This window comes from Pagrus major, chromosome 13, assembly GCF_040436345.1.
Source record: "Pagrus major chromosome 13, Pma_NU_1.0".
Lineage (NCBI taxonomy): Eukaryota > Metazoa > Chordata > Actinopteri > Spariformes > Sparidae > Pagrus > Pagrus major.
Window position 1 is genome coordinate 17,501,078 of NC_133227.1, and position 23,568 is coordinate 17,524,645.

At 40.2% G+C, this 23,568-nt stretch overlaps 1 protein-coding gene across 1 annotated transcript; it reads left to right on the plus strand.

Annotated features, from left to right (window-relative positions):
* Positions 1-12,554: 12,554 nt before the first annotated feature.
* On the plus strand, positions 12,555-22,917 carry zpld1a (zona pellucida-like domain containing 1a). The gene is made up of 10 exons (XM_073480006.1): positions 12,555-12,660; positions 12,875-13,095; positions 13,780-13,961; positions 15,096-15,168; positions 15,479-15,576; positions 17,212-17,292; positions 17,394-17,565; positions 18,002-18,104; positions 18,724-18,753; positions 22,742-22,917. Exons 1-10 carry the CDS (start codon positions 12,555-12,557, stop codon positions 22,915-22,917), a joined length of 1,242 nt encoding a protein of 413 aa, XP_073336107.1.
* The last annotated feature ends 651 nt before the right edge of the window (positions 22,918-23,568 follow it).

Sequence of the window (23,568 nt, forward strand, 5' to 3'; positions counted from 1 at the left end):
CCAGTCTGGTTTTAGAGCTCTACACAGCACAGAAACTGCCCTCCTCAAGGTCACCAACAACCTTCTTTTAGCAGCCGACAGGGGAGAGAGCGCAATTTTAATCCTTTTAGATTTAAGTGCAGTTTTTGACACTGTTGATCATGCCATTTTACTAGACCGCCTGAAAACCTGGGTTGGCATCAGGGGTCCTGCTTTTAGTTGGTTTTATTCTTACCTTTCGGTAAGACAGAACCTTCTCGGTCACCACAGGTAATTACTCTTCAACTACAACACCCATTACCTGTGGTGTACCGCAAGGTTCTATTTTAGGTCCGATTTTATTTTCTATTTATATGCTCCCACTTGGCCAGATTATTGAAAACCATAATGTTTCTTTCCACTGCTATGCAGACGACACACAAATATACCTTCCGCTGAGGCCTGGTGACCCAAGAAGCCTAGCTGCTGTCTTAGGCTGTCTTAAAGATATCAACTGTTGGATTGCTCTAAAATTCCTACAACGTTATAACTCAAAAACAGAAATCATACTGTTCAGCCCCCCAAACCATATCAGCCACTTTCAGCAAGCCCTTGGTCCCCTGTCTGTCAATATAAAACCCACTGCACAAAATCTTGGTCTGCCAGGGCTGCCCCTTGTCTCCGATCCTGTTTGTGATATTCATGGACAGGATCTCAAGGCGCAGCCGTGGTGAGGAGAGTGTCCGGTATGGGGACCTCAGAATTGCGTCTTTGCTTTTTGCGGATGACGTGGTTCTGTTGGCTTCCTCAGCCCATGGCCTCCAGCAGGCATTGGGGCAGTTCGCAGCCGAGTGTGAAGCGGTCTGGATGAGGGTCAGCACCTCTAAGTCTGAGGCCATGGTTCTCTGCCGGAAAATGGTGGATTCCCCCCTCCGGTTGGGGAGTGAGCTCCTGACCCAAGTGAAGGAGTTTAAGTATCTTGGGGTCTTGTTCACAAGTGATGGGAGAATGGAGCATGAGGTGGACAGACGGCTTGGTGCAGCGGCTGCAGTATTGCGGGTTTTGTACCGGGCCGTCGTGGTGAAGAGGGAGCTGAGCCGCAAGGCAAAGCTCTCGATTTACCAGTCCATCTATGTTCCAACCATCCTCCTGGAGGAGCTGGAAAGTGTCGCTGGGGAGAAGGAGGTCTGGAGCTCCCTACTGAGCCTGCTGCCACCGCGACCTGACCTCGGACAAAGCGGAAGATGATGAAGATGAAATGAAGACAAAATCTTGGTGTTCAATTTGACTCAGAGCTCACTTTCATCCCTCACGTCAGCAAACTGGTCCAGTCCTGTTTCTACCAACTAAGATCCATTTCAAAAATCAAACACATGCTCTCACCCTCCGACCTGGAAAAAGTCATTCATGCATTCATCTTTTCCAGACTAGATTACTGCAACTCCCTTCTCTCTGATATAAATCAGAAATCACTCTCTCGCCTACAACTGGTACAGAATTCAGCAGCTAGGCTTCTAACTGGTTTTAACAGATGACCTCACATTACCCCAGTCCTAGCTTCCCTTCATTGGTTCCCCATCCATTTTAGAATTGATTTTAAGATTTTACTGATCACTTTTAAAGCACTCGTGGGTCTGGCTCCGACCTATAGCAGACATTTTAATTCCCTACGAGCCAGCTCACAGCCTTAGATCCTCAGGCGAGGCCCTTCTTAATGTTCCAAAGTCGAGGCTAAAAACCAAAGGTGATCGTACCTTCGCCATCAGGGCCCCTCGGTTTTGTAACACCCTGCCTGAGGAGATAAGGCTCGCAGGATCAGTAACCTCTTTTAAATCACTTCTTAAAACCCATTTTTTTAGACTTGCCTTTTGCTTTTGCTCCTATCATTTGAGTTTATTATATTAATTGATTTGTTTTGTTTATTTTACATATTTGATTTATTTCCATTTCTTTATTTTTGCTTATTTTATTCATTTTTATCATTATTTTTGTTCTTCAGTTATTTGTTTCAAATTGTTTAACTATAAATGCCATTTATTTTGTTTGTCCTCTGCAATTTTGCTTTGTTTTGTCAAAGCACTTTGTAAACTGTGTTTTTAAAAAGTGCTATATAAATAAAGTTTATTATTATTATTATTATTATTATTATTATTATTATTATTATTGTCTGTCCATCCTGGGAGAGGGATCCCTCCTCTGTGGCTCTTCCTGAGGTTTCTTCTGTCTTTTTCCCGTGTTAAGAGGTTTTTTTAAAAGCCCATTTGTAAAGCCCATTGAGGCAATGTGATTGTGATTTTGGGCTATATAAATAAAATTGATTTGATTTGATTTGATATTAATTCTGGCTGTTGGGTCTTTGTACAAAGTTTGTATGCACCTAACAAATTAATTAAATTACTATTAACTATTATTAATTATTAAAGCCCATCCTCTCTAGTACTTTATACAGAAAAGGTCAGCTAACTGTCAAAAGCCTTTTCGGCATTGAGGCTGATTATAGCTGCACTTAGGGCACACTCACCCTCAGCCCAGTTGCTCCGTACCGTGCTGAAGCACTATTGTCCCTCCCCAGTCTCCCGCTGCCCTGCACTCACATTGCTCCGACTTCAACTGGGCCTGAGCACAGTTACCTCTTGTATATACGTCATCATGTCGTAGCACGGTCGCAGCACAGTGGAAAACAGCACAGATAACATGATTAACTTTACTGACTTTTTTGTAGCTTATTTTGTGTGGTTTTGGTCATAGACAGCCCTCTCACATTCCTAGATTTCTTAATTATGCAAGGCAGCGTAATATACATGATTATACTTGATGTCCACATTGCGCACACGTGCTTATGCTCGTGCATGAGCAACCGTACTGCGCTTGCACTAGTCAAACTAACTGGACATTGGGGGTCAAGCGTGCTTGGGCACGGTACAGATTGCCTGGTGTGAGGGCGCCCGTAGATGTTGTTTATAAGCCAGTTCTATGATGTATAGTATTCGTCTGATGTTATCCTTTGTTTGCGTCTTTGATAAACCCTGTCTGGTCTTCATTTATTAAGTCAGGTAGAAAGCGTTCAATTCTTTTGGATATTATTGATGTAAATAGTTTATAATCCACATTCAATATGGAAATTGGGTGGTAAGATTCACAACATTCTTTATTTTTACCTTCCTTTGGGATGACTGTCCAATTTAAGGAATTTAACAATGTAGGGTCGAGCTCTTCTTTAAATATTTTGTACCATTCATTTGGGAGTATAAAGTATTATAGTAATCTTTGAAGACTTTATCAATTTCTTCTGGTTCGTAGGCTATTTTGTTAGTTAATGGGTCTCGGATTTTGTGTATTGAATTTATAAATTGCTGTGCCCTGAGGTGTCTTCGTAAAATTTTTGCTGCTTTTGGGCCTGATTCGTAAAATGTTTGTTTTGTGAATGTTCATTTCACTTCACTTCATCTCTCTCATTTAAGTATGCTGTTCTTGAAATCAGTCTCCCTCTCATTATTGCTTTAACGGTGTCCCCTTTTATGGTTGGGTCCTATTGACCATATTATCTTTCATACATTCGCTAATTTGTTTCTTAATCTCCTTCACAGCAGACTCATTGTTTAAAATACGGATATTTAGTCTCCATAAAGTGCTCTTTGGTCTGTTATTTAAATGTATAGTCGAGTAAACTACATTGTGATCTGATAGTTCTGCTGGACCTATTGAGCACTCCTTCATCCTATGTTTATTTATAGTGTTCATTAGGTGAGATACTGAACTTCAAATTGCTCCTGATGAGCAGTTGGCACCTTGTATGATTGGAAAAGTGCTGTAGAAATGCAAGTCCATTTACCATTAGAAAATAATCTTTTCTGGATTGCACCTAATGGGTGGCTGAGTAGTGAGGATAGTCTTTCTCTTGAGTATGACGGTTCCTCCAGACATCACACAGTCCTGGCTCCTTAATTAACATATTGAGGTCTTCAGATCTAAGGAATTTATATCTACTTGAACTAGCTGTATTGATAAAGTAGTTAAGAATCATTTTCCAATCGACACCACAATCTAAAATTCCTTCACTTTCAGAGACTATTACGTAAAATAAGGATTTTAAGAACTTTTTATCGCTTTCTGGAGGGATGTATACTTTAACTAATGTGACCGGGATGTTGTCTTTCCTCCCTTTAATACTTATATAAATGCCCTCTTTGTCTCTCTGTTCCATAATTAAATCAAAGTAAATGGAGTTGGAAATCAGAGTAGCAACTCCTCTTTTTCGATTTCAATTAGTCATTTTTTTGTTTCAACATGTGTGTCTCAAAAATTAAGTCAAAAATATGACTTGTGTTTTATCCTTTTTCATTTTTGCTATCACCCTACTCCCCTTAACTGGGTTACTAAGGCCACACACATTTAGTGAAGCAATTCTCAAGTTATGTGACTCCATCAAACAACTTCCAAATTAATGAGTTAGTAGCCCCCAAGAACAAAATCTGAACAAACACAGCAACTATAAAACACAAGAATGAACGAACCTCCAAACAGGGAGGAGACTCTTGCTGCTTAACTGTGAGCCCATTGGTGGGTTGAGGGTTAATCCTCTTGTTAGGAGAGGGCCCAGGGTAAAGGATATGTAGAGAGTCACAAAACTCTACCATTCTGCTACTCCAACTTGTCTGATATAAAAGGAAACCGCATCTCACATATGCATAGTGACCAATACAAAGCCGAAATGTAAAGCACTTGGTATTTTTAAAGTCTCAGAATATTCACAGTCATACTGGGTCATATAGATTGAATCCCCTGCTTACATTTGCTGCATGCTTCCCCTATCAGCTGCGCCTCATGTGCACTGGTGTATTTTTTGGTCCCCGTTTCCCAGTGGATCTGCATACCCATATAGGCTGTTTGAAAGCAATTCCTTTTTTCCTTTAGGGCTTTCTTTATCCTGCTGTATTCTCTGCGCTTCTTGACTATCTCAGTCGCATAATCATGATTGAAAAAGAGAATTCTCTTGCCCAGTTGAATGTTCTCCATTTTCCAAGCTCCAAGTATCATCTCCTTGGTTGTGAATTCAGATATGTGCTTCACTTTGCTAAATGTTATGATTTTTGTTGTCTCTGTTTAGTCGCCTTCACCCATGAACTGTCTTATTTTTCCCACCAGAGGTCACTGTTTTCACCTTTTGTATATTGTTTCTCATGGTTTCTTCATTTGTTTGAGGTTAAATGTTTTCCTGTCACTTGAAATAGCTCTGTGCTAGTAATATACACGCTACACTGAACAGAGAATCCATTGTAATGTTAAATTAATGTATGTGTACTGGAAAAAAAGAGAATGGACTGATCAGACAGTGCTGCCTTGCATTGCTGCAGGAACTGAGGTGCAGAAAAGACCAGAGGACAATTAATGTGTTAATTACTGTCTGCTGCAGGAGCAAAATTAAATGCAGGAAAACAAGTCTGTGAGCCGTCTCCTTTCATGCCCTATCCACATCTGTTACATAAATATGGTCTCATCCACAACAGTGTTGAGTATTTTTACTAATTCAAGTGATGAGGTGAAGATGTATTTAGTTATTTAGTCTATAAAACTATAGGCTGTAACTCAAAAAAAAAAAAAAAAGGATCATTCAAAGAAATTATGGAGCATTGAAAATATTCACAGAATTTATTAACTTGGTGATGAGCGGACTTCTCCTCAGTTTATCTGTCACACTAAACTCTGACTGTCTTCAGCACACTCCCAGACCTAAATGTCTTAGTTAGTTATCACTCCATGTGTTGTCTCACTGCAACAGACAAGGAATAAATCTAAATAAATCTTGCTAATGCTACATTACCACAGCTCTCTGAGAGGCACAAACTGAGGCTACAGTGTGCTAATATTTAACGTTATACGTGGCGGTATTTCTTTTCAGTGAAACTAATGTACCACTAATACATTGTACATTATCTAGGTTGTGTACCAATTCAGCGCCCGTCTGCAAACATTTGTCTATCATCAGAGATTTCCATCTTGGAAAGTCAACTCCAATGTTTATTCTTGTTTTATTCTGCTGCTTGTCCCTATTTCGCTTGGTGTCTTGGAGTTTTCGTTTCCTGTTATTTTCTTACAAAATAAATATGATCGGCCATCCTTTATCAGATTGTGGTTTCAAAAATGGTTTAAAATTCTCACAATACAAATTGTTTGGCAGGAAACAGTAGTGACTCGCTCTTATTCTTCTTCATTTTCCAACCGGTGCATTTCGGCAGCCAACCACTAAATTAAAAAACACGAAAGGCCCTCACTAGTGCCAGGTTTGTCCGTTCTGGGCTACTGTAGAAACATGGCGGTGCAACATAGCGACCTCCATGGAGGGAGACCCGCTCCTTATGTAGATATAAACAGCTCATTCTAAGGTAATGAAAACACAATGACTCTTATTTTCAGGGGATTATACACTAATTAAAACATACTTATGAATATTATATTCTACTTCTGCCAATTCTGTTCTGCTGGATACCACTACATATTACACACTGTACCTTTAAAGAACACATTCTGGGAAAGTTATATGCAATTAAATTGGGTAAACACTTAACAAACAAGTTTATTGCTACTACATTGCATAAAATATTTAAAGTGAGGGAGTGAATTACATATTTGGGTAGAACAGACCTATGAGTTGATTAATCGCAAGACTACCACTCTAATATGTAGCAAAATTAATAAATTAAACATATATTCCAACTATTATATCAATATACTACTACTCCTGTTAGCTCATTTAATCACTTAATCAAAGGAGTTTCCCTCATTATTTCAATATATATTTTCAATGAAGTGTTATTATTTTTTGGCCTCTTGCATTAAGTGTGACTTTTACCATTAGGTCATGCAACGCTACAATATACTGAAAGCCTTGCAGTTGATCCTATACCCTGCGATTGAAAGCTGTACAGCTGAGGTATTGAATTAAGTTATGTTTGTCCCCGCTGTGTGAATTAAAGCTGCATGACAAATAACCATATGCAAATTGAAACCTAGATGAAGATGAAGCCAGATGGTTGACACACAAAGTAGAGAACGACATTTAAAAAGTCCTGCTTTACTTCTACACTAATGCAAATTGTACAGACCTTTCAACAACTTTCTAAATCAGCATTAGCTTTTATTCTCCTGTAAAATGACTACATGCACGAACATCATGTCACATCTGCTGTGTCCCCTGCTTAGCACTGTCCGTTGTGGAGGAGTGTCTGCAGTGAGCTGGGTTCAGTTGAAGGCTGGGTTGCGGACTCCAGACAGGCTGCTGACAGGAGTGCTCTTGCCTTTGAGGAGTGTGAGGGAGAAGATGAAGAAGCAAATGCTCATGACAAAAAGGATGATCACGCCTGAGATGAGTGCGCTTTTCACTGTGTTCATCTGGAAGACTGGAGCTTTCAGATGGGCTAGAGCAGCACAAACACAATACAAATTGTTTTGCAGGAAACAGTAGTGACTCGCTCTTCTTATTCTTCATCTTCCAACCGGTCCATTTCTGGCAGCCACCCACTAAATTTAAAAACGCAAAAAGACACTCACTAGTGCCAGGTTTGTCCGTTCTGGGCTACTGTAGAAACATGACGGTGCAACATAGCGACCTCCATGGAGGGAGACCTGCTCCTTATGTAGATATAAACAGCTCATTCTAAGGTAATGACATCACAACAAGTCTTATTTTTGGGCGATTATACACTAATTAAAACACACTTACAAATATTATATTCCATTTCTGCCAATTCTGTTCTGCCAAATGCCACTACATTCTACACACTGGACCTTTAACCTGCATGGTCCAAATTATGAACATCCAATGTTTTTTAGAAAATAATAGACATCATTCCTGACCCTACTCTGTCAAAGGTAATTATAAGGGGGGCACTATAGTTGTGTCTTGAATCCAACAAAAGCTATACAACCATGTCACTGTTAAGCAATGTTAAACAATTACCTGAAGATTCTTCATTTGGTTGACGCATGGAGAACTTTACACCCACTAAATAGTGAATAGTCCTTCTACTCAGCAGTACACAAATCATATTCCAGAATCCATCTATTTATCATCAACTCTAGATTGTCGCAAATGGTAAAGACTGTTAATATTGTAACAGAATAATATCTGCCCATGCCCCCTCATCATTGGACTTCAATCTTAAAATCAACAAAGGAGCATATATTGGCAATTTGATAATTCATTACTGAATGACAATTTGTTTGTACATATCTTAAAGAAAAAATGTCATACTTCTTCTTTGAAAATGATATAGGCAATGTTACAGACTCTGTTCTATGGGAAACATTTAAAGCTGTCATTAGAGGAGATGTCATATCCTTTCAAATAATGAAAGACAAGGAAGATAAGAAGAAGTTGATCAAAATTGAATGTCTGATTACAGAATTTGAGACAGATAATAAATAAAAATTTAGCAAACACACCATAAAAAAGATTATCTCACTTTAAAGTAAATATTATTTAATTCTTTCTAAAAAGATAACCAAAAATACATAGTACAAATAGCTACAGATGAAATAAAACCACTGAATGTAACATTGCAGGAAGTGGAAAGTACGGAAAATTAACTAATTTCAAAAAATTACAAACAATGAAGGAGTAATATAACATCTTTGAATTTTTTTTACATATGCAATAAATATAAACGCTATAAAAGTTTCACTGAAATTACAATAATTCTTTTGGGAAAATATGTCAAAATATCCCAAAAGTTTGCAAGAGCTTCTTTCTTGCACGACAGCCTCTCAGCTCATGTTGATGTAAAACACACCTGACTGTGGACACTGACACCTGTCTTCCAGCAGCTTCTAATTCATTGCAGACTTGTTTTTTGGTGGTTTTTGGTTGACTCTTGACCATCCTGACCAGTTTTCTGTCAGCAGCAGGTGATAGTTTGTGTTTTCTTCCTGATCGTGGCAGTGACACAACTGTGCCATGCACTTTATACTTACAAACAGTTGTTTGTACAGTTGATCTTGGGACCTGTAACTGTTTTGAAATGGCTCCAAGTGACTTTCCTTGTTCAAATCAATAATGTGCTCTTTCAGATCAATGCTGAGCTCGTTAGACTTTCCCATTGTGGCTGAGTCTAATGTCTGTATGTATGTGTTAGATATGTAGTGCAAAGAAGCTTGAAGTTCAAGTGGTGGTTTATGGTGATAGAGAGAGGGAAGGGAGAAAATAGCATGTCACATTATGAGATCTTTGTATTAAGGAGCCTTACAGCCGTTGGAATAAATTACCTGCTGTAGCACTTCTTCTTACACTGTGGGTTTATCAGCCTGCTGTTGAAGGAGCTGCCTAAGGCCCCCACAGTGTTACGCTGGAGCTGCTTGGCTCTGTGTGAACAACCAACGACGGAGAATTCGTGAACCGCCGTTGCGGCGATAATGCGGCATCTCTGTGTGAAAAGGGCTCATGATTGACGTTATCTTAGCTAACATCCTCATCTCTCTCACCTGCTCAATGGAGTCTAGAGGACAGTCCAGGACAGAGCTTGCTCTCTTGACCAGCTTGTTGAGTCTTTTTCTGTCCTTTTCAGGACTTCCAGCTCCCTAGCAGACCACTGAGCAGAACATAGCAGATGCCACCACAGTGTCATAAGATGTTCTTAACAGTGTCCTGCACACACCAAAGGACCTCAATCTCCTCAGCAAGTGAAGACAACTTTGGCCCTTTTTATACAGGATGTCTGCTGTTGACCAGTCCAGTTTATTGTTGAGGTGAACACCCAGGTATTTGTATGTTCACTTCTTTTCGTTTTTATATCTGCAATAACCCTGCCAGTACTATTTATTCATTCTGTTTATATATTTATACATTCTGTTATACATTTGTTACATCTGTGTTTTAACAGTTTTCTACAGTGTTTTTTTAAAAAAAAGCCATGCACGTAATTTCGTTCTGCTCACTACTTTTTTTGTTCTGTGCTGAATGACAATAAAGAAATCTTGAATCTTGTTCTCACCCTCTCAATGTAAAATCCCTGGATGTTCGCTGGTGTAATCTGGGGTGTTTTCCTGTAGAAGTCTATCACCATCTCCTTTGGCTTGCTGGCATTTATGTGAAGATGGTTGAGCTCATACTAGTCAACAAAGTCCTTGATGACCCCCTTGTATTACAGTTTGTTCTCTTCTGAAAATACATCCATCCATTGCTGGGAAAATAAATGATAGCTGCCAGTTCCTTTGTTCAGACTAGTGTAAAACCTCAACACTGATTAAACAAGATGTTGACTCACTCAACAAGTTGTTCAGAAACCATACAAGATTTTCATGCTTCTGCCAATAGATGGTATACTTTCAGTGAATCCTTAGATTTCTATGGCATGGCCGGTCATTAGGACACCACAAATGGCTAATAGGAAGCTATGCATGTTGTGATGTGATGTGGTTTTACAATGTCAATCTGACAATCTGTCTGTTCATGCAAAGTGATGAAAAGTTCCAAAATAATGTCTTTAGCCTCTATGGTTGCCATGTTCTATGGATTAAGATGCTCTCCAACTGATAAGACCAACTGAATCCAACTATCAGGCATATAGAGTGATGAAATGAGTTCTGGATAAGCAAGGTGCTGGGACACTCTAGATGGCTATCAGTGTGCAGTGAAGCGGTGTACTATTTCCAGTTTTTGGCCGAGATTATGTAATTACAATTTATCTGGATTAGCAAAGTCCTTAGAAATAAGCAGTTGCCATTCGCCAGCTCTCAGTTCTATAACAGCTCTCCCCAAGAATATGGGATCAGACAAAAAACAAGACTGAATGTCTTAAGCTACATATAAGAGGGTCACTACTGTCGAGGAGTTTGCATTGGCAGTTTCAACAAGATTTTTATACAGAAGGACACAGGTGGACCGAGAGGATCACAAATCTTGCCGAAGCACCCTTGAACAATGGACTTAAAATAAAATCATAGTGACTGCTGAAGCTGTGAAGAACTGATGAACACCAGAGATACTTCTAATCCAGTGAGACACAGTCAAGGTAAGGGCTGATTACACCCAATTAACTGTAGTCTGGTGAATCCTGGCAAAATACAAAATTGAGTGTCAAATACTCTAAATTGTTTTCGAGACAAGATATCATTCATTAGCTGATGATGCAATACAGGACAGACTGTTGAGAAGCTTCCACAGAGGCAAACCTCTACTGAAGCTTTTGTGAAATTATCTTGGTGATGTGTAGAGGGAAAAAAAATGTCTGTGCTTTTTGTTTTTCATTAGACCTAAAGTGAGAAGAGTGCTCAAAACTGTCTATGCAATGTCCTTTCCATCTCATTTTCAGTATTCACAGGATCCCTGTTTGTTTGCTGTCTGGTTCACACTGGGGCAAGTCGGTCACATATACTGCTGTCCATATGGAAAATGGGACAGTGAGAACCAGCTAATCCCTTGAAACTCCATGAACTTTGCTTTCTTTTTCTTTGCTCTCTTTATGTGTCCTGTTACCAGGAATCAAAGTTTGGGGGTCAGGTAGAAGGCCGGCAGCAGCTCGCAGCCAACCAAGCAGATTGCCTGCTGCTGTGCTGACTGAGGGCTGCCTCAACAAAGCATGAAAAGTGTGGATTCCCGGGGCCAAGGGTCCGCGTAGTGGGCTCTGCACTCCCCGACCGGCCTGGGGAGAAAGGAACAGCTCAGTCAGCAGGCCAGGGCCACTGGAGCGATGAAAAGATAATTCTCCCCCCCACTGCCGCTGGACCTCATGCAGCGTCAAACCATTTGTGAGCAGTGACACAGCCAGATTGGGCCGAAAGGATATGAGTGGGAAACTTCAAAACCTGCTCATGTTTCTGCGAACGTGAAAGGATTTGTATAACACATTCAGATTTGATGGACTTTCCCATGTTCACTCTGGACAGCCCTTTTTTGTTGACATGTTCAAATAATGAATCTCTTATGTGTAGGATCCCTTTTTTCCCCCCCTGCTCCTGAGTCCTGTTTCTAGTTGTCAGGTAGGGATGCTGTGCAGACCATTCCATCGTCTGTCCAAAGCTTATGGAGAACCGCTGACTCGCTGGCTACCAGGAATCAGGGTGAGTTGTTCTAGTTCACGTAGAGCAAAGCGCTGCCTTTTTAGATGCTAACTTCAAACTTGGTGCAATTACTCCTTTAATTTCGTTGTTTGGTCTGAGACTGAGACTCTGTATCAGTGACTGACAACGATTATGTGATAAGAGGTTTTCAAAGGACAATGAAGTGTGCACACAGAGATAAGCTGATAGAAATGGCTGGTTATCAGCACATTATCCAGCACTGTTTGTAATAACTTTGATGCCAAAGTTGAAGGTATTCAAAGATAATTCAATATGACATTTGTCTGTTTTGATTCTGTTTGGCAGGCATATGAAAGATATTCCTCTGAAGTCAAACCTGTGACAAGATAACTGAAATGTTCTGGGAAAATCCTCTTGTCACATTAGCACAGAGTGTCTGGGATTTTTCTCAGCAAAAATAATTTAATTTATGATATATTTCACTTTCTGTTTTCCACAGTTTTGAAGATGATATTTTCTGAAGTGCACAAAATGGATTTCTTAAATTAAGTGCAAATTCTTGCTCTGTTTCAGGTGCTGAAATGGAACATATGCTTTTGATTCTTTTACTGTTTAGTAAGGCCTTATCAGTTGGCGCTCAATTCAATGGATACAACTGTGACGCCAATTTTCACAGCCGCTTCCCCGGTAAGGGACTGAAAGAAAAAGACACACATTCACACTTTCTTTAAAGGAATTACTGGATAGCAATTACATGACATTATCTTTTTAATAGAATCTACATATATCTACATATAATAATTACAATATTATATCATTGGAGTTTTGGACTGTAATCTATATATCTTGTGCCTCGTTTTATGTCCGTGTACACCTGTTTTTGTGTGCATGTCTGTTGCAGCGGAGAGGGATATCAGTGTGTACTGTGGGGTGCAGACCATCACCCTCAAGATCAATTTCTGCCCTGTCCTCTTTTCTGGCTACACCGACTCTGACCTGGCCCTCAATGGTCGCCACGGAGATGCTCACTGCCGGGGATTCATCAATAACAACACCTTTCCCACTGTCGTAATCTTTAGTATCAGCCTGGCCACGCTGGAGTCTTGCGGCAATTCCCTAGTGGTAAGAAGAACAGTAGTGGTATCACTGATTGTTTTAAAGATTTGACAGCATTACTGTCAGCATCACTGACACTGTACACTGTTCATGATGGAGTTGGATTTGTTGCTTAAACAGGAAATGTTGTTGTTAAGGTAATTAAATCACTGAGAAAATATCATTAAAACTGTAAGGTTTGTGCTGTGATTCAGAAATGAGGCATGCATCAAAGACACTTCCTGGTGTCATAAAATGACTCATAGTCTTCAATGACTGGCCAACAGTTTTTAGAAAAAAGCTGCCAGCTATCTCGTTCACAGTATCCAGGTTTTCATGTTGACAAGTTTTGTTTATCTTGCTTGGGAATAGCACTCCAGCACACGTTATCTTGGGCTGCTGTGGGATCCCAGAGGCCCTGGCAGGATGATGAGTAAAAAACTCTTCTTAGAATGGTTTAAAGGGAATCATTACTGAGTGAGCTGTCTCTTGCCAATGTTTTTGCTGAGTGTTAAGCCAGATGAAACGGGACAGTTCCTGAAGGGCCTGTTCTCAGTTATGGAGGGATTGAGTTATGGATTAGTGAGGTACAGTTGTCTGCTATGTATGGCTGATGCTATCAACCCCTGTCCTGTGTGTCCACATTAAGCTATTGGTCGTGGGTTGGCGAGCGAGCAAAAGTGTTACCTACACTGATGTTGTTTGCTGCAGGTCTCCACAGCTCAAGGACCAAACGCTTACGGGAACCTGTCACTGGTTCAGATTGGAAACATATCAGGGTATATCGACACACCGGATCCCCCCACCATCATCAGCTACCTGCCAGGTCTGTTGTACAAGTTCAGCTGCAGTTACCCACTGGAATACCTTGTCAACAACACACAGCTGGCCTCGTAAGTGTCACTCATATTATCACTTCCGCCAGAAAGCCATAAATTCAAATGAGTAAAACTAATGGTAACACTTTATAATAAGCATAATTAATAAATGGCACATTTATTGTTAATTTAATGTTCGTTAATTGTTATTTCACTATTGACAAACATTTACCGTAACAGACATTTATTAAGCAATTGTAAAGGTTTATAAATATCAGTTGCATCTTTATAATGACCATCCAAATAATGTTTATGGATGAACTACACAGTATTTATAAACCATTTACAAAGTATTAGCATCAGTATTAAACAATTGTTATAATAAATGGTTTATAAAGCATTTCATTGTTTGTTAACACTGAAATAACTTGAAAAGTTAAGTTAACCATAAATTTACAATTTATTAATGACAGTTATTATAAAGTGCTGCTAAACTAATTGTTGGTTGTTTTTGCTTTAAAAGTCTTAAACTGGAAAAAGTCATGGAGGCACATCATGAGAACTGATATACAGAGGATGCACAAAATGCCACCATTAATAAGTACAACATATGGACCAATGGACAACATATTGAAGTATAAAATCACTATTAGTATATTCAGATTGCATTCAGAGACAGCATCACTGCAAATTGTGGTAAAAAAAAATTAACCAGTATTCAAATTTTGACATTCTCAGCTACACAGAGATTTTCAGGGCTATTTAATGTCATCATATTTCACAATTGTTCAAGTAATTTTGCCTCCTGTATATAAAACTTAAAATATAAAACCAGCAGCAGATGATCTGATGGAGGAAAAAAAACAATTATTTTTTCAAATGAGCAAATTTGGTATGAAAATAGAGATTTTTGATCATGAATTCAAAGTTTAAGATTATAGTCGTCTAGACTTCACAATGTAATTCAAATATTGTGTAAAAACATTGTGTATGCCAACCATATACAGTAGCTGAATTAACCAAAGTGAGAGATTGAACTTAGGTATGGTTTAAATGTGCAGCAAGTTTGTTGTTCTTTATTAATATTGTTAACATTAGCAAGTATGAAAACAGAATTATTTGATTTTGAAGGATGCAAAATGTCAGCATCAGGCAAATATCATTGTAACTGCCTTTCCGGCTTTGATCTTTGTTTTATCTTTACTTAAGGTCAGCAGCTGCGATCTCAGTGAAGGACAGCAATGGTACTTTCATCAGCACATTGAATCTACTGCTTTACAATGTAAGTTCACATCAGTCCTGTTATTTTGCTGCATTTGGGAGCTGAGGCTGTTGTAGTGGACAAAGCTACATACCAAAGTCATACTTAGTCAGCATGCATTAAAGAGCATAAGAAGCTCTGCAACTATGTGAAGTTAATCTGCACTTTTTATTTATCTAATTCCACTGATTTCTGAGAATGATTATACATGTATGAGACAGGGAAGATACCATGATATGGGTGGGTAGACTCAAGTGAAACAGAACAAATTGCTCTCGACAAGATGAAAGGAAATATGACAAATGTGCTTAAATACTCTGTTCATGTGCAGGACTCATCATACATTCAGCAGCTGTCCATCCCCATGGCAGGACTGACCCTAAAGACACGGGTGTTTGCAGCTGTAAAAGCTTCTAACCTGGATAGGAGGTACTTAATCAACATCTTGACATTCAGTACGAGTGAATCACCAGCAGACTGTATTCACTTTATACTAAACTGCAGGTTTTTAATACGGAGCACTCAACAGAGGCAGAGTGGGTAACCATATACTGTAACTTTAACTCTTCTTCTGTCAAATTGTTGGATTATTTTAATAGAAATAATGTGATTAGTATGAATACAGGGTAATGAACCCACATGTATGCTGACTGTACAGAAGAAACACATATCTGTAAAATGATGGATGGAGAAGGAAAAAATTCTGAAGTGGTCAAAACTTCAAAAACATAATAAAGAACAACTTTATTATCCCTGATGACCCACAAGCCAAAACACTTTGGTCTGACAATAAAGTTGTGCTTCATACGACAAGTTTTATGGAGTTTTGACTTCTTCTATATTAAGGTGATGCCAGATCACAGTAAAAGAAAAAAAAGATATTCTTAATATTTCATATTAGACTTTAAGAATATTTTTTTTAAAACTAAAAACAAAAATATAAAAAAACTGGCTGCATATGAGTGGGAGCTTTGAAATCAGCATGATCTGTATGTACTCATCGGAAGGCTTAGGCTGTTGATGGTCATTTTGTTAATCTGAGAAGGACTGTTTTACGAGCAGCTGCTCCTATTGATGATACATAGAGGACAGAACTGCACCACGTGAATGCCTGGTCTTGAGTCTGAACTTGCCTTTTATCTTGGACATTTTTTCTATCTAACCTCATGAATTCTGACATAGTGAATAGTGAATATGCATGACAATCACATGGTACAATAAATTGCTGTTCTTTGCAATGTTTGAAAAAACCTTAATGAAACATTACATGAAACATGAAATTCCTGTTTCATATTATGGTTTATGAATGCTGTTTCTCTAGCTACTAATGGCCTGCTTTCCTCCCCATTTGGGCTTAAAATCACCATCAAATGTAATTGATGTGTTAAAGTTGTTGGTAATACATTCTGCTAAGTTTGTCTTACCTCTCCAGAGAACTGATCTAATGTACTCCGTCTGTAACAAATGTCTTTAAATTCTGTGATGTCTTCAGGGATTCCATGACCAGCAGCAATACTTTTCACATTTCTGATCTTATCTGGGCAATTACACTTTGTTATTGCTTGAAAAAAAAGAAAAAAGTTTTGACCTTCTTCAGTCAGACAGACATATCTCCTTCTGTTTTGAACATGACTCATATTTGACTTTGGGAAGTCTTTTGTCTTGTTGTCATTCGATCTTCCCTGTGGGGTTCATGTTGGGTAGGGGAGGGACATTGCCTGAAGGGAAGGTGTTAACAAATAGACTATACAAATTTTGGGTGCCGTTTGGCTCATTGTTTACCATACCACCTTGTCCTCACCTTCTTAGTCACTGCAATAAATTAACACAGTTGATGCCGATGTCCAACCCTGTCTCCCAGAAATTAGGTTAGGGAACATAATGCCGGCAGCAACTACATTTCCCATCAAAACATAATCGGGAAAACAAATTAGTTGTAGACACATGTAATTTCTAGGAGACAGGGTTGCAATGTCACATTATAGTTCTATCTGTTGAAAACACAAAGATCATTTTGGTGGAAAACCCAGAATTCTGGATTTACTAATCTTTAATGTTACATAGATGGAACATTCTAATGGACTACTGTTACACCACGCCCTCTGGAAACCCTAATGATGACCTCCGCTATGATCTTTTTTTTAGGTAACTCAAATATGAAAACAGATTTAAGATTTTGTTCAGTTCTGATATTTCTCTTGCTCTCCTTTCTAATAATACTTTCTAATTTTTCCTCTCTGAGCCAGCTGTGAAAAAGACCCACAGACCACCGTCTTTGAAAATGGGAAGAGCCAAATGGGCCGCTTTGCCTTTGAAGTATTTCGCTTTGTAAAGCACAAGAACCAGAAGATGTCCACCGTCTTCCTGCACTGTGTCACTAAGCTGTGTCGAGCAGACGACTGTCCAATGCTTATGCCAGTGAGACTTACAAAGGGCATTTTCACACATAACTATTCAGATAAAATATAACACACATAATTTGTCAGTATCTCTCTTAAACCCTTCTAAAGCTACATGAGGGAAGCATGTGACAAGGAGACTCCAAACTTCACTTGGATTCACCTGTTCATCTTTCAAACATTCACCATGGACATAATAGTCTGTCATGCAACATTTTCATTTTACTTATACTCTTTACACTACATTTCAGAGAAAAGAGGGAAATATGCTGCTTTTTACTTTAAATACTGTACACTGCAATGGCAATTCATATTCCAGCAGACTACACCACGTCTGATTTCCTGTCCACATTTCTAAACAATGCTATATTGGAGCCTAACTGCCAGCAGCTGATGACTGCTTATAATCTGACATAACATTCTGCCACTTTATCTCCACATCTACTTTTTCATAGATCTGTGGCAGCAGGAAAAAGAGAGATGTCTCAGAGGGAAAGGAATCAAGCAGCACATCTGGGAATGCTGTCCTGACTGCCGGGCCTATCATCACTCGGAGTGGTACAGTTTCACAACACTCATCCTGTTATACCTCTTCCTCAGTGTCTGTTTTCCACTAACCAAGGGGTTCTTGTCCTGAAGTTATACAAACAGCACATTAACTAAGGAACCTGTTCCTTAACATATATAATACTTCTGATTTCTAGCGGTTCCACAAGATGAGTAAATATGCAATAAATTCCAGATTATGTACTATATGTTAAAAGGTTCCAGGGCGGCATTCCGAAGGGCCACCATTCCGAACGTTCACTTTCATGTTTCGGAATGCCGGCCCTTAATTATTTTTGAAAAAAGGGCACCATTCCGAACCTGAAACCCTAACCCTAACCCTAAACCTAACCCGGTCGGAATGGCGGACCGTCGGAATGGCGGTCCTTTGGAATGGGGGTTGCCCCCCACGTTAAAAGATGCTTGAGTGTGTCAAACTCATGGTTCGACACTGGGATGTTGACTGATTGTGAAAACATATGTATCTGAGTTACCTATAGTCAGTGAGCACCTGAAAGCATCCTGTTGACTCATGTACTGTAGAAGAAATTGACAACAGACAAGTTACCTGTACTGTACTGAATACAATCTATTGCTGTAAGTCTTAAATGCCCTTTCCTTTTTTTCACAGATGAAACACCAACCAACAACTCTCAGCTGGGTAAGCCTTCATATTCTGTCTGTAGTGTGGAATGACACTTTAAATGTGGTATTACATTTCAGTGATATGAAAAGGAGCCACTTAAATAAGTCAAAGCCTTCAAATTAAAGGAAAATGCCTCATTTACGCTTCTTCTCTCTAGTATGTCTTATTATCCTGTGATGATTGATTCATGGCAGGGTTTACATTAAGTGCCCTTCTCCCTGCCTTTTCCAATTGCACTTCAATGTATTATTTTGCTACATAAATCATAGCTACCTAGATGTAACTCCAGTTCTGTAAGAACATGCATAGCCCGCTAATTGGCTATGCTATTGGTATACCTTTACAAGGCTCTGCCTCTGCACCTGAGAAAAGAAATGTTTTACTCCTGTCAGCAACATTTGGAAGTCCATAATCACCACTGAAAATGCCCCCAAAGTGGATGAAGCATGATTACTATCGAACAGGCCATGCAGGAAATCCAGGATAATCTATTGTTGGCATGAACACAGATTGAGACCCCTGGCCTCGCATCAGTCTTGTTGAGGTAAGCTACGTTGTGGCAACAGACAGGGGGACACATAACCATGACAAGCTTTTCCCCCAGTTGCAGGGCGAAGTGTTCTGCACTTTCATGTGCTCCAGCAGGTACCTCACTGGTACCGACACTGCAGACCTCACATGCCTGATCAGCCATAATCGAAGGAGCATCCCCTTCTCCTTTGACAGTTGTGCAGTCATGGTGTGGGACAAGAGGACATTGGCTTGGCTGCAGGGCACACTTGTTGGGGTTGATAGCAAAGCCCAACTGTTTGATATACTGGATGCCTAGCACTGTGTAGGCTTTCACCTCCTGCCTAGACATGGTGAGAATCAGCTATCTGTCTATATAGGTCAGGATCCTCACACATCTTTCCCAGAGCAGCGCCACCTCCACCGCCACCTCCACCTCCACCTCCAAACATTTGGAGAATGCTTGTGGGGCCAGAGAGGTGGAAGGATTGCTAGCTCTGTCCCCCCAACCACAGTACTTCCTGTGGCGCGTGGAAGTTTACATCTCTCAGGTCTATGGATGTCATCCAGTTGTCTGACTGGTTGCACTCTAGAAGTTGTGACCGTCAGCATGTGAAAATGCGCAATGTGATCGGTCAGGACATGCAGGTCCAGTGTGTGCCTGCAAGGGAGAAGAACCTGTCCAAGCTCTTCTCCCCATCAAGTTTCTGAGTGGGTAAGTGCTGATATGTGTCCCTTTTGGAGAAGCTTGGCTTTTTCTTTCTCTAAGGCCAGCCTCTCTGTGGGGATAGAGAGTGAGGACTGAATTAGGCTGCTAAAAGGAGGGGGCTGGCCTTCCCTCGACCCACAAGGCTGGCAGGGATAGCACGTACCCAGTTTCACCCCCCTCTCATGACTAACAGTGCAAATACCTAAGCCAACCTATGTATCAGAGTGTGTAGTGCTGGAAAAACTCTCTGGGGTGCCATGTAAAAGGTATGCCCTTTATTAATATAATAAGGTTAGTGGTATTGCTGATGTGAACAGACCTGGTATTATGGCGATAAAGCAGGAACAGCTGGGCAGGCCCAAGATGGCTCACTGGCTAGGCTCTATTACCAGTAGGGGTGTCATGATTCTCCAAATCCTCGATTTGATTCAATTTTCGATTCTAAGGTTACGGTTCGATTCGATTCTCAATTTTTACATTTATGTTTTTTAAAGCACAGGTTGCTATGCCATTTTTAGACTAGACTTTTATGCAATATAATATCTGACCTTTGTTCACAATGTACCACACTACATTGTCACATTTAAAACATTTTTTAACAACATAATGTAACAATAACTTATATCTTCAGTCAATTGGAAACTTAAACAAAATAACCTGCCATCTAGTTTCTCTTTTGTAACTGCAGTCTTTTTCACAGAAGATGACATTCAAGTTCACAACAAAACAAACAAAAAAATAAACAGCCATGTCCATAGTCTTCTCTGAACAATTAAGTGTCTTAACAAACTATTCCCGAACAGTTGAACATATACAAGGTGCGTAAGGTGTGAGTGGGCGAGCGAGAGAGGGAGCGTGCGTACGTGCGGACAGTGAATGAATGGGAGAGGAAGGAGAAGCGAAAGGAGTAGCAGTAATAGCGACAGCAATAAAGTGTACAATATAGGCTGCAGTTTGGCTGTGAATAAAGGCGACGAACAGGAATGGTGTAACACCATGCTATCGTTTGACAGGCTGTAGCTAATAGCTACTGGCTTAGCTAGTAGCTAAGTTAGTGGAGGTTGACTCGCAGCACTTCAACACGTCTGTGTTTTTTTCCCCTTGGCAAGCCGACCGGACGTGACATGGGGGCGTGGCAGCATCGACGATTCTATTTTTTAATTCGAAGTTCGAGATTGTGAATTAATTTTGATCGATTTCGATTTAAAACCGAAATCGTGACACCCTTAATTACCAGACCTCTACATTGGGCAGCCATATTGATAGCTTTGCAAAGGGTGTTGCTGCTGCTTCTGTTGACAAGTGGTATGCTGCTGGGGACCCCAGCTGCTCAAACTCCTGTGTTGTCTCAAACCACTCAATCATCACCTGGATGGTCAGGCTAAAGAGTGAGTCAGCGATGAGAGGAGCATTTAGAAGGATGCACTGTTCTCTTTCCTTCAGAGAGGACAGGCCCAGCCAAGGATGTCTGTGTCTGATCTGAGGGGCACACATGCTGTGGTTGCTGTTGGTGGCAATGGCCTGGAACATCCAAAGAAGAGTGGTCGCCGCTGTCTGGACCTCTGTGATATCTGCTGCTGATACCTTAGTCCTCTGGTGGGTGAGGCAGCCCAGAGACCCCACCAAAAAGGCAATTTTTTTAGCCAATGCCATCTCCTGGGCAGCATTGGCATCACAGTAGTTATAAAGGCTGGCCGTCGATCCTCTCGGATGGGAGCAAAGGCTGACCTTGGCCATCCCACAGGGAGATGACGGGGATGAGGCAGGCCCTTACCTTATTCCGAGATTAGGGGCACTTCTTTGTCAAATTCCCAGCCCTCAACAGTGGAATATGGTTCGTTAGCTATTGCCAAGCTATCTTGCTCGGTGGAGAGGCCTACTCACACCACATGTAGACAAATAGGGCTGCCATCTTGAAGGCAACATGACAATGGCTTGTAGGCAGCTTTAGAGGTAGCAGGGTCACCATCATGTGGAGGAGGAGGTGAGGAAAAAGGCTGGGCGGTTCGTCCCAGGGGTAGCTGTGGGGTGCCGAGACGTCGTCCTCCTTGAAGAAGGAACTTGGGTCCTCCTCTTCACAGACATGGTGGCAATCCTCTTCATTGTACTAAGCCCATGCCTTGGGAGTCGATACACCAGACACAGTGAATCGAAGCTGCCGCTCAGCTTTCGACTGACTTATAGGTTGAGGATAATTTAAAACATATAAAAAGGCAGATTTTTATAAATTACGTTCTGAAATGTCAATATTAATACCAGTATTGATGTGCTTCAACAGAGTACAGTCATAAAATTTAGTTTTAATCAAAAAGAAATGTTTAAGTGTGCAGTATCTCTTAAAAACTCCCAGACAAACTACTGCCTTCACACAGGTTTGAGATAGCAAAAGCAGTTGATTGCATATGAGCAGAGGGAGTGGTTTTTCAGTTGAGAAAAAAAGCAGGACTTATATCTATGCTCCAAATGCAGCATATCTTGTGGCTTTGTTATATTCTGGTCTTTTTGACTCTAATGTCAGTGAAGAAATCGGTATCTCTGGATTCTCCTTAACCTCAATTGTTGATAGTTTGATTCTTGCTGTTTTAGATGGCTGAAACATTTTCTGCTATCAAACACCACAGTAGTTGAACTGGAAATGTCAACAAACATCAAACCATCAAGTAAACTGGACTGAGAAATGCTCAGTGCATTACCATTACTTGTTTCTGCATTGGGGATTTGTACTGAACAGTTGGTAGAAATAAGATCAGATTTGATTGTTTCTTTGTGTTTGTGCTGCTCTAGCCCATCTGAAAGCTCCAGTCTTCCAGATGAACACAGTGACAAGCGCGCTCATCTCAGGTGTGATCATCCTGGGTGTCATGAGCATTTGCTTCTTCATCTTCTCCCTCACACTCCTCAAAGGCAAGAGCACTCCTGTCAGCAGCCTGTCTGGAGTCCGCAACCCAGCCTTCAACTGAACCCAGCTCACTGCAGACACTCCTCCACAACGGACAGTGCTAAGCAGGGGACACAGCAGATGTGACATGATGTTCGTGCATGTAGTCATTTTACAGGAGAATAAAAGCTAATGCTGATTTAGAAAGTTGTTGAAAGGTCTGTACAATTTGCATTAGTGTAGAAGTAAAGCAGGACTTTTTAAATGTCGTTCTCTACTTTGTGTGTCAACCATCTGGCAGACTAGGTTTCAATTTGCATATGGTTATTTGTCATGCAGCTTTAATTCACACAGCGGGGACAAACATAACTTAATTCAATACCTCAGCTGTACAGCTTTCAATCGCAGGGTATAGGATCAACTGCAAGGCTTTCAGTATATTGTAGCGTTGCATGACCTAATGGTAAAAGTCACACTTAATGCAAGAGGCCAAAAAATAATAACACTTCATTGAAAATATAAATTGAAATAATGAGGGAAACTCCTTTGATTAAGTGATTAAATGAGCTAACAGGAGTAGTAGTATATTGATATAATAGTTGGAATATATGTTTAATTTATTAATTTTGCTACATATTAGAGTGGTAGTCTTGTGATTAATCAACTCATAGGTCTGTTCTACCCAAATATGTAATTCACTCCCTCACTTTAAATATTTTATGCAATGTAGTAG

Bases quoted from the DNA above. Each gene is read 5' to 3' on its own strand.
- zpld1a (XM_073480006.1), top strand. From the start codon at position 12,555: ATGGAACATATGCTTTTGATTCTTTTACTGTTTAGTAAGGCCTTATCA. The intron at 15,577-17,211 runs GTACTTAATCAA...AATGTTACATAG, and splicing joins GCTTCTAACCTGGATAGGAG to ATGGAACATTCTAATGGACT. The intron at 18,105-18,723 runs GTACAGTTTCAC...TTTTTTTCACAG, and splicing joins GCCTATCATCACTCGGAGTG to ATGAAACACCAACCAACAAC.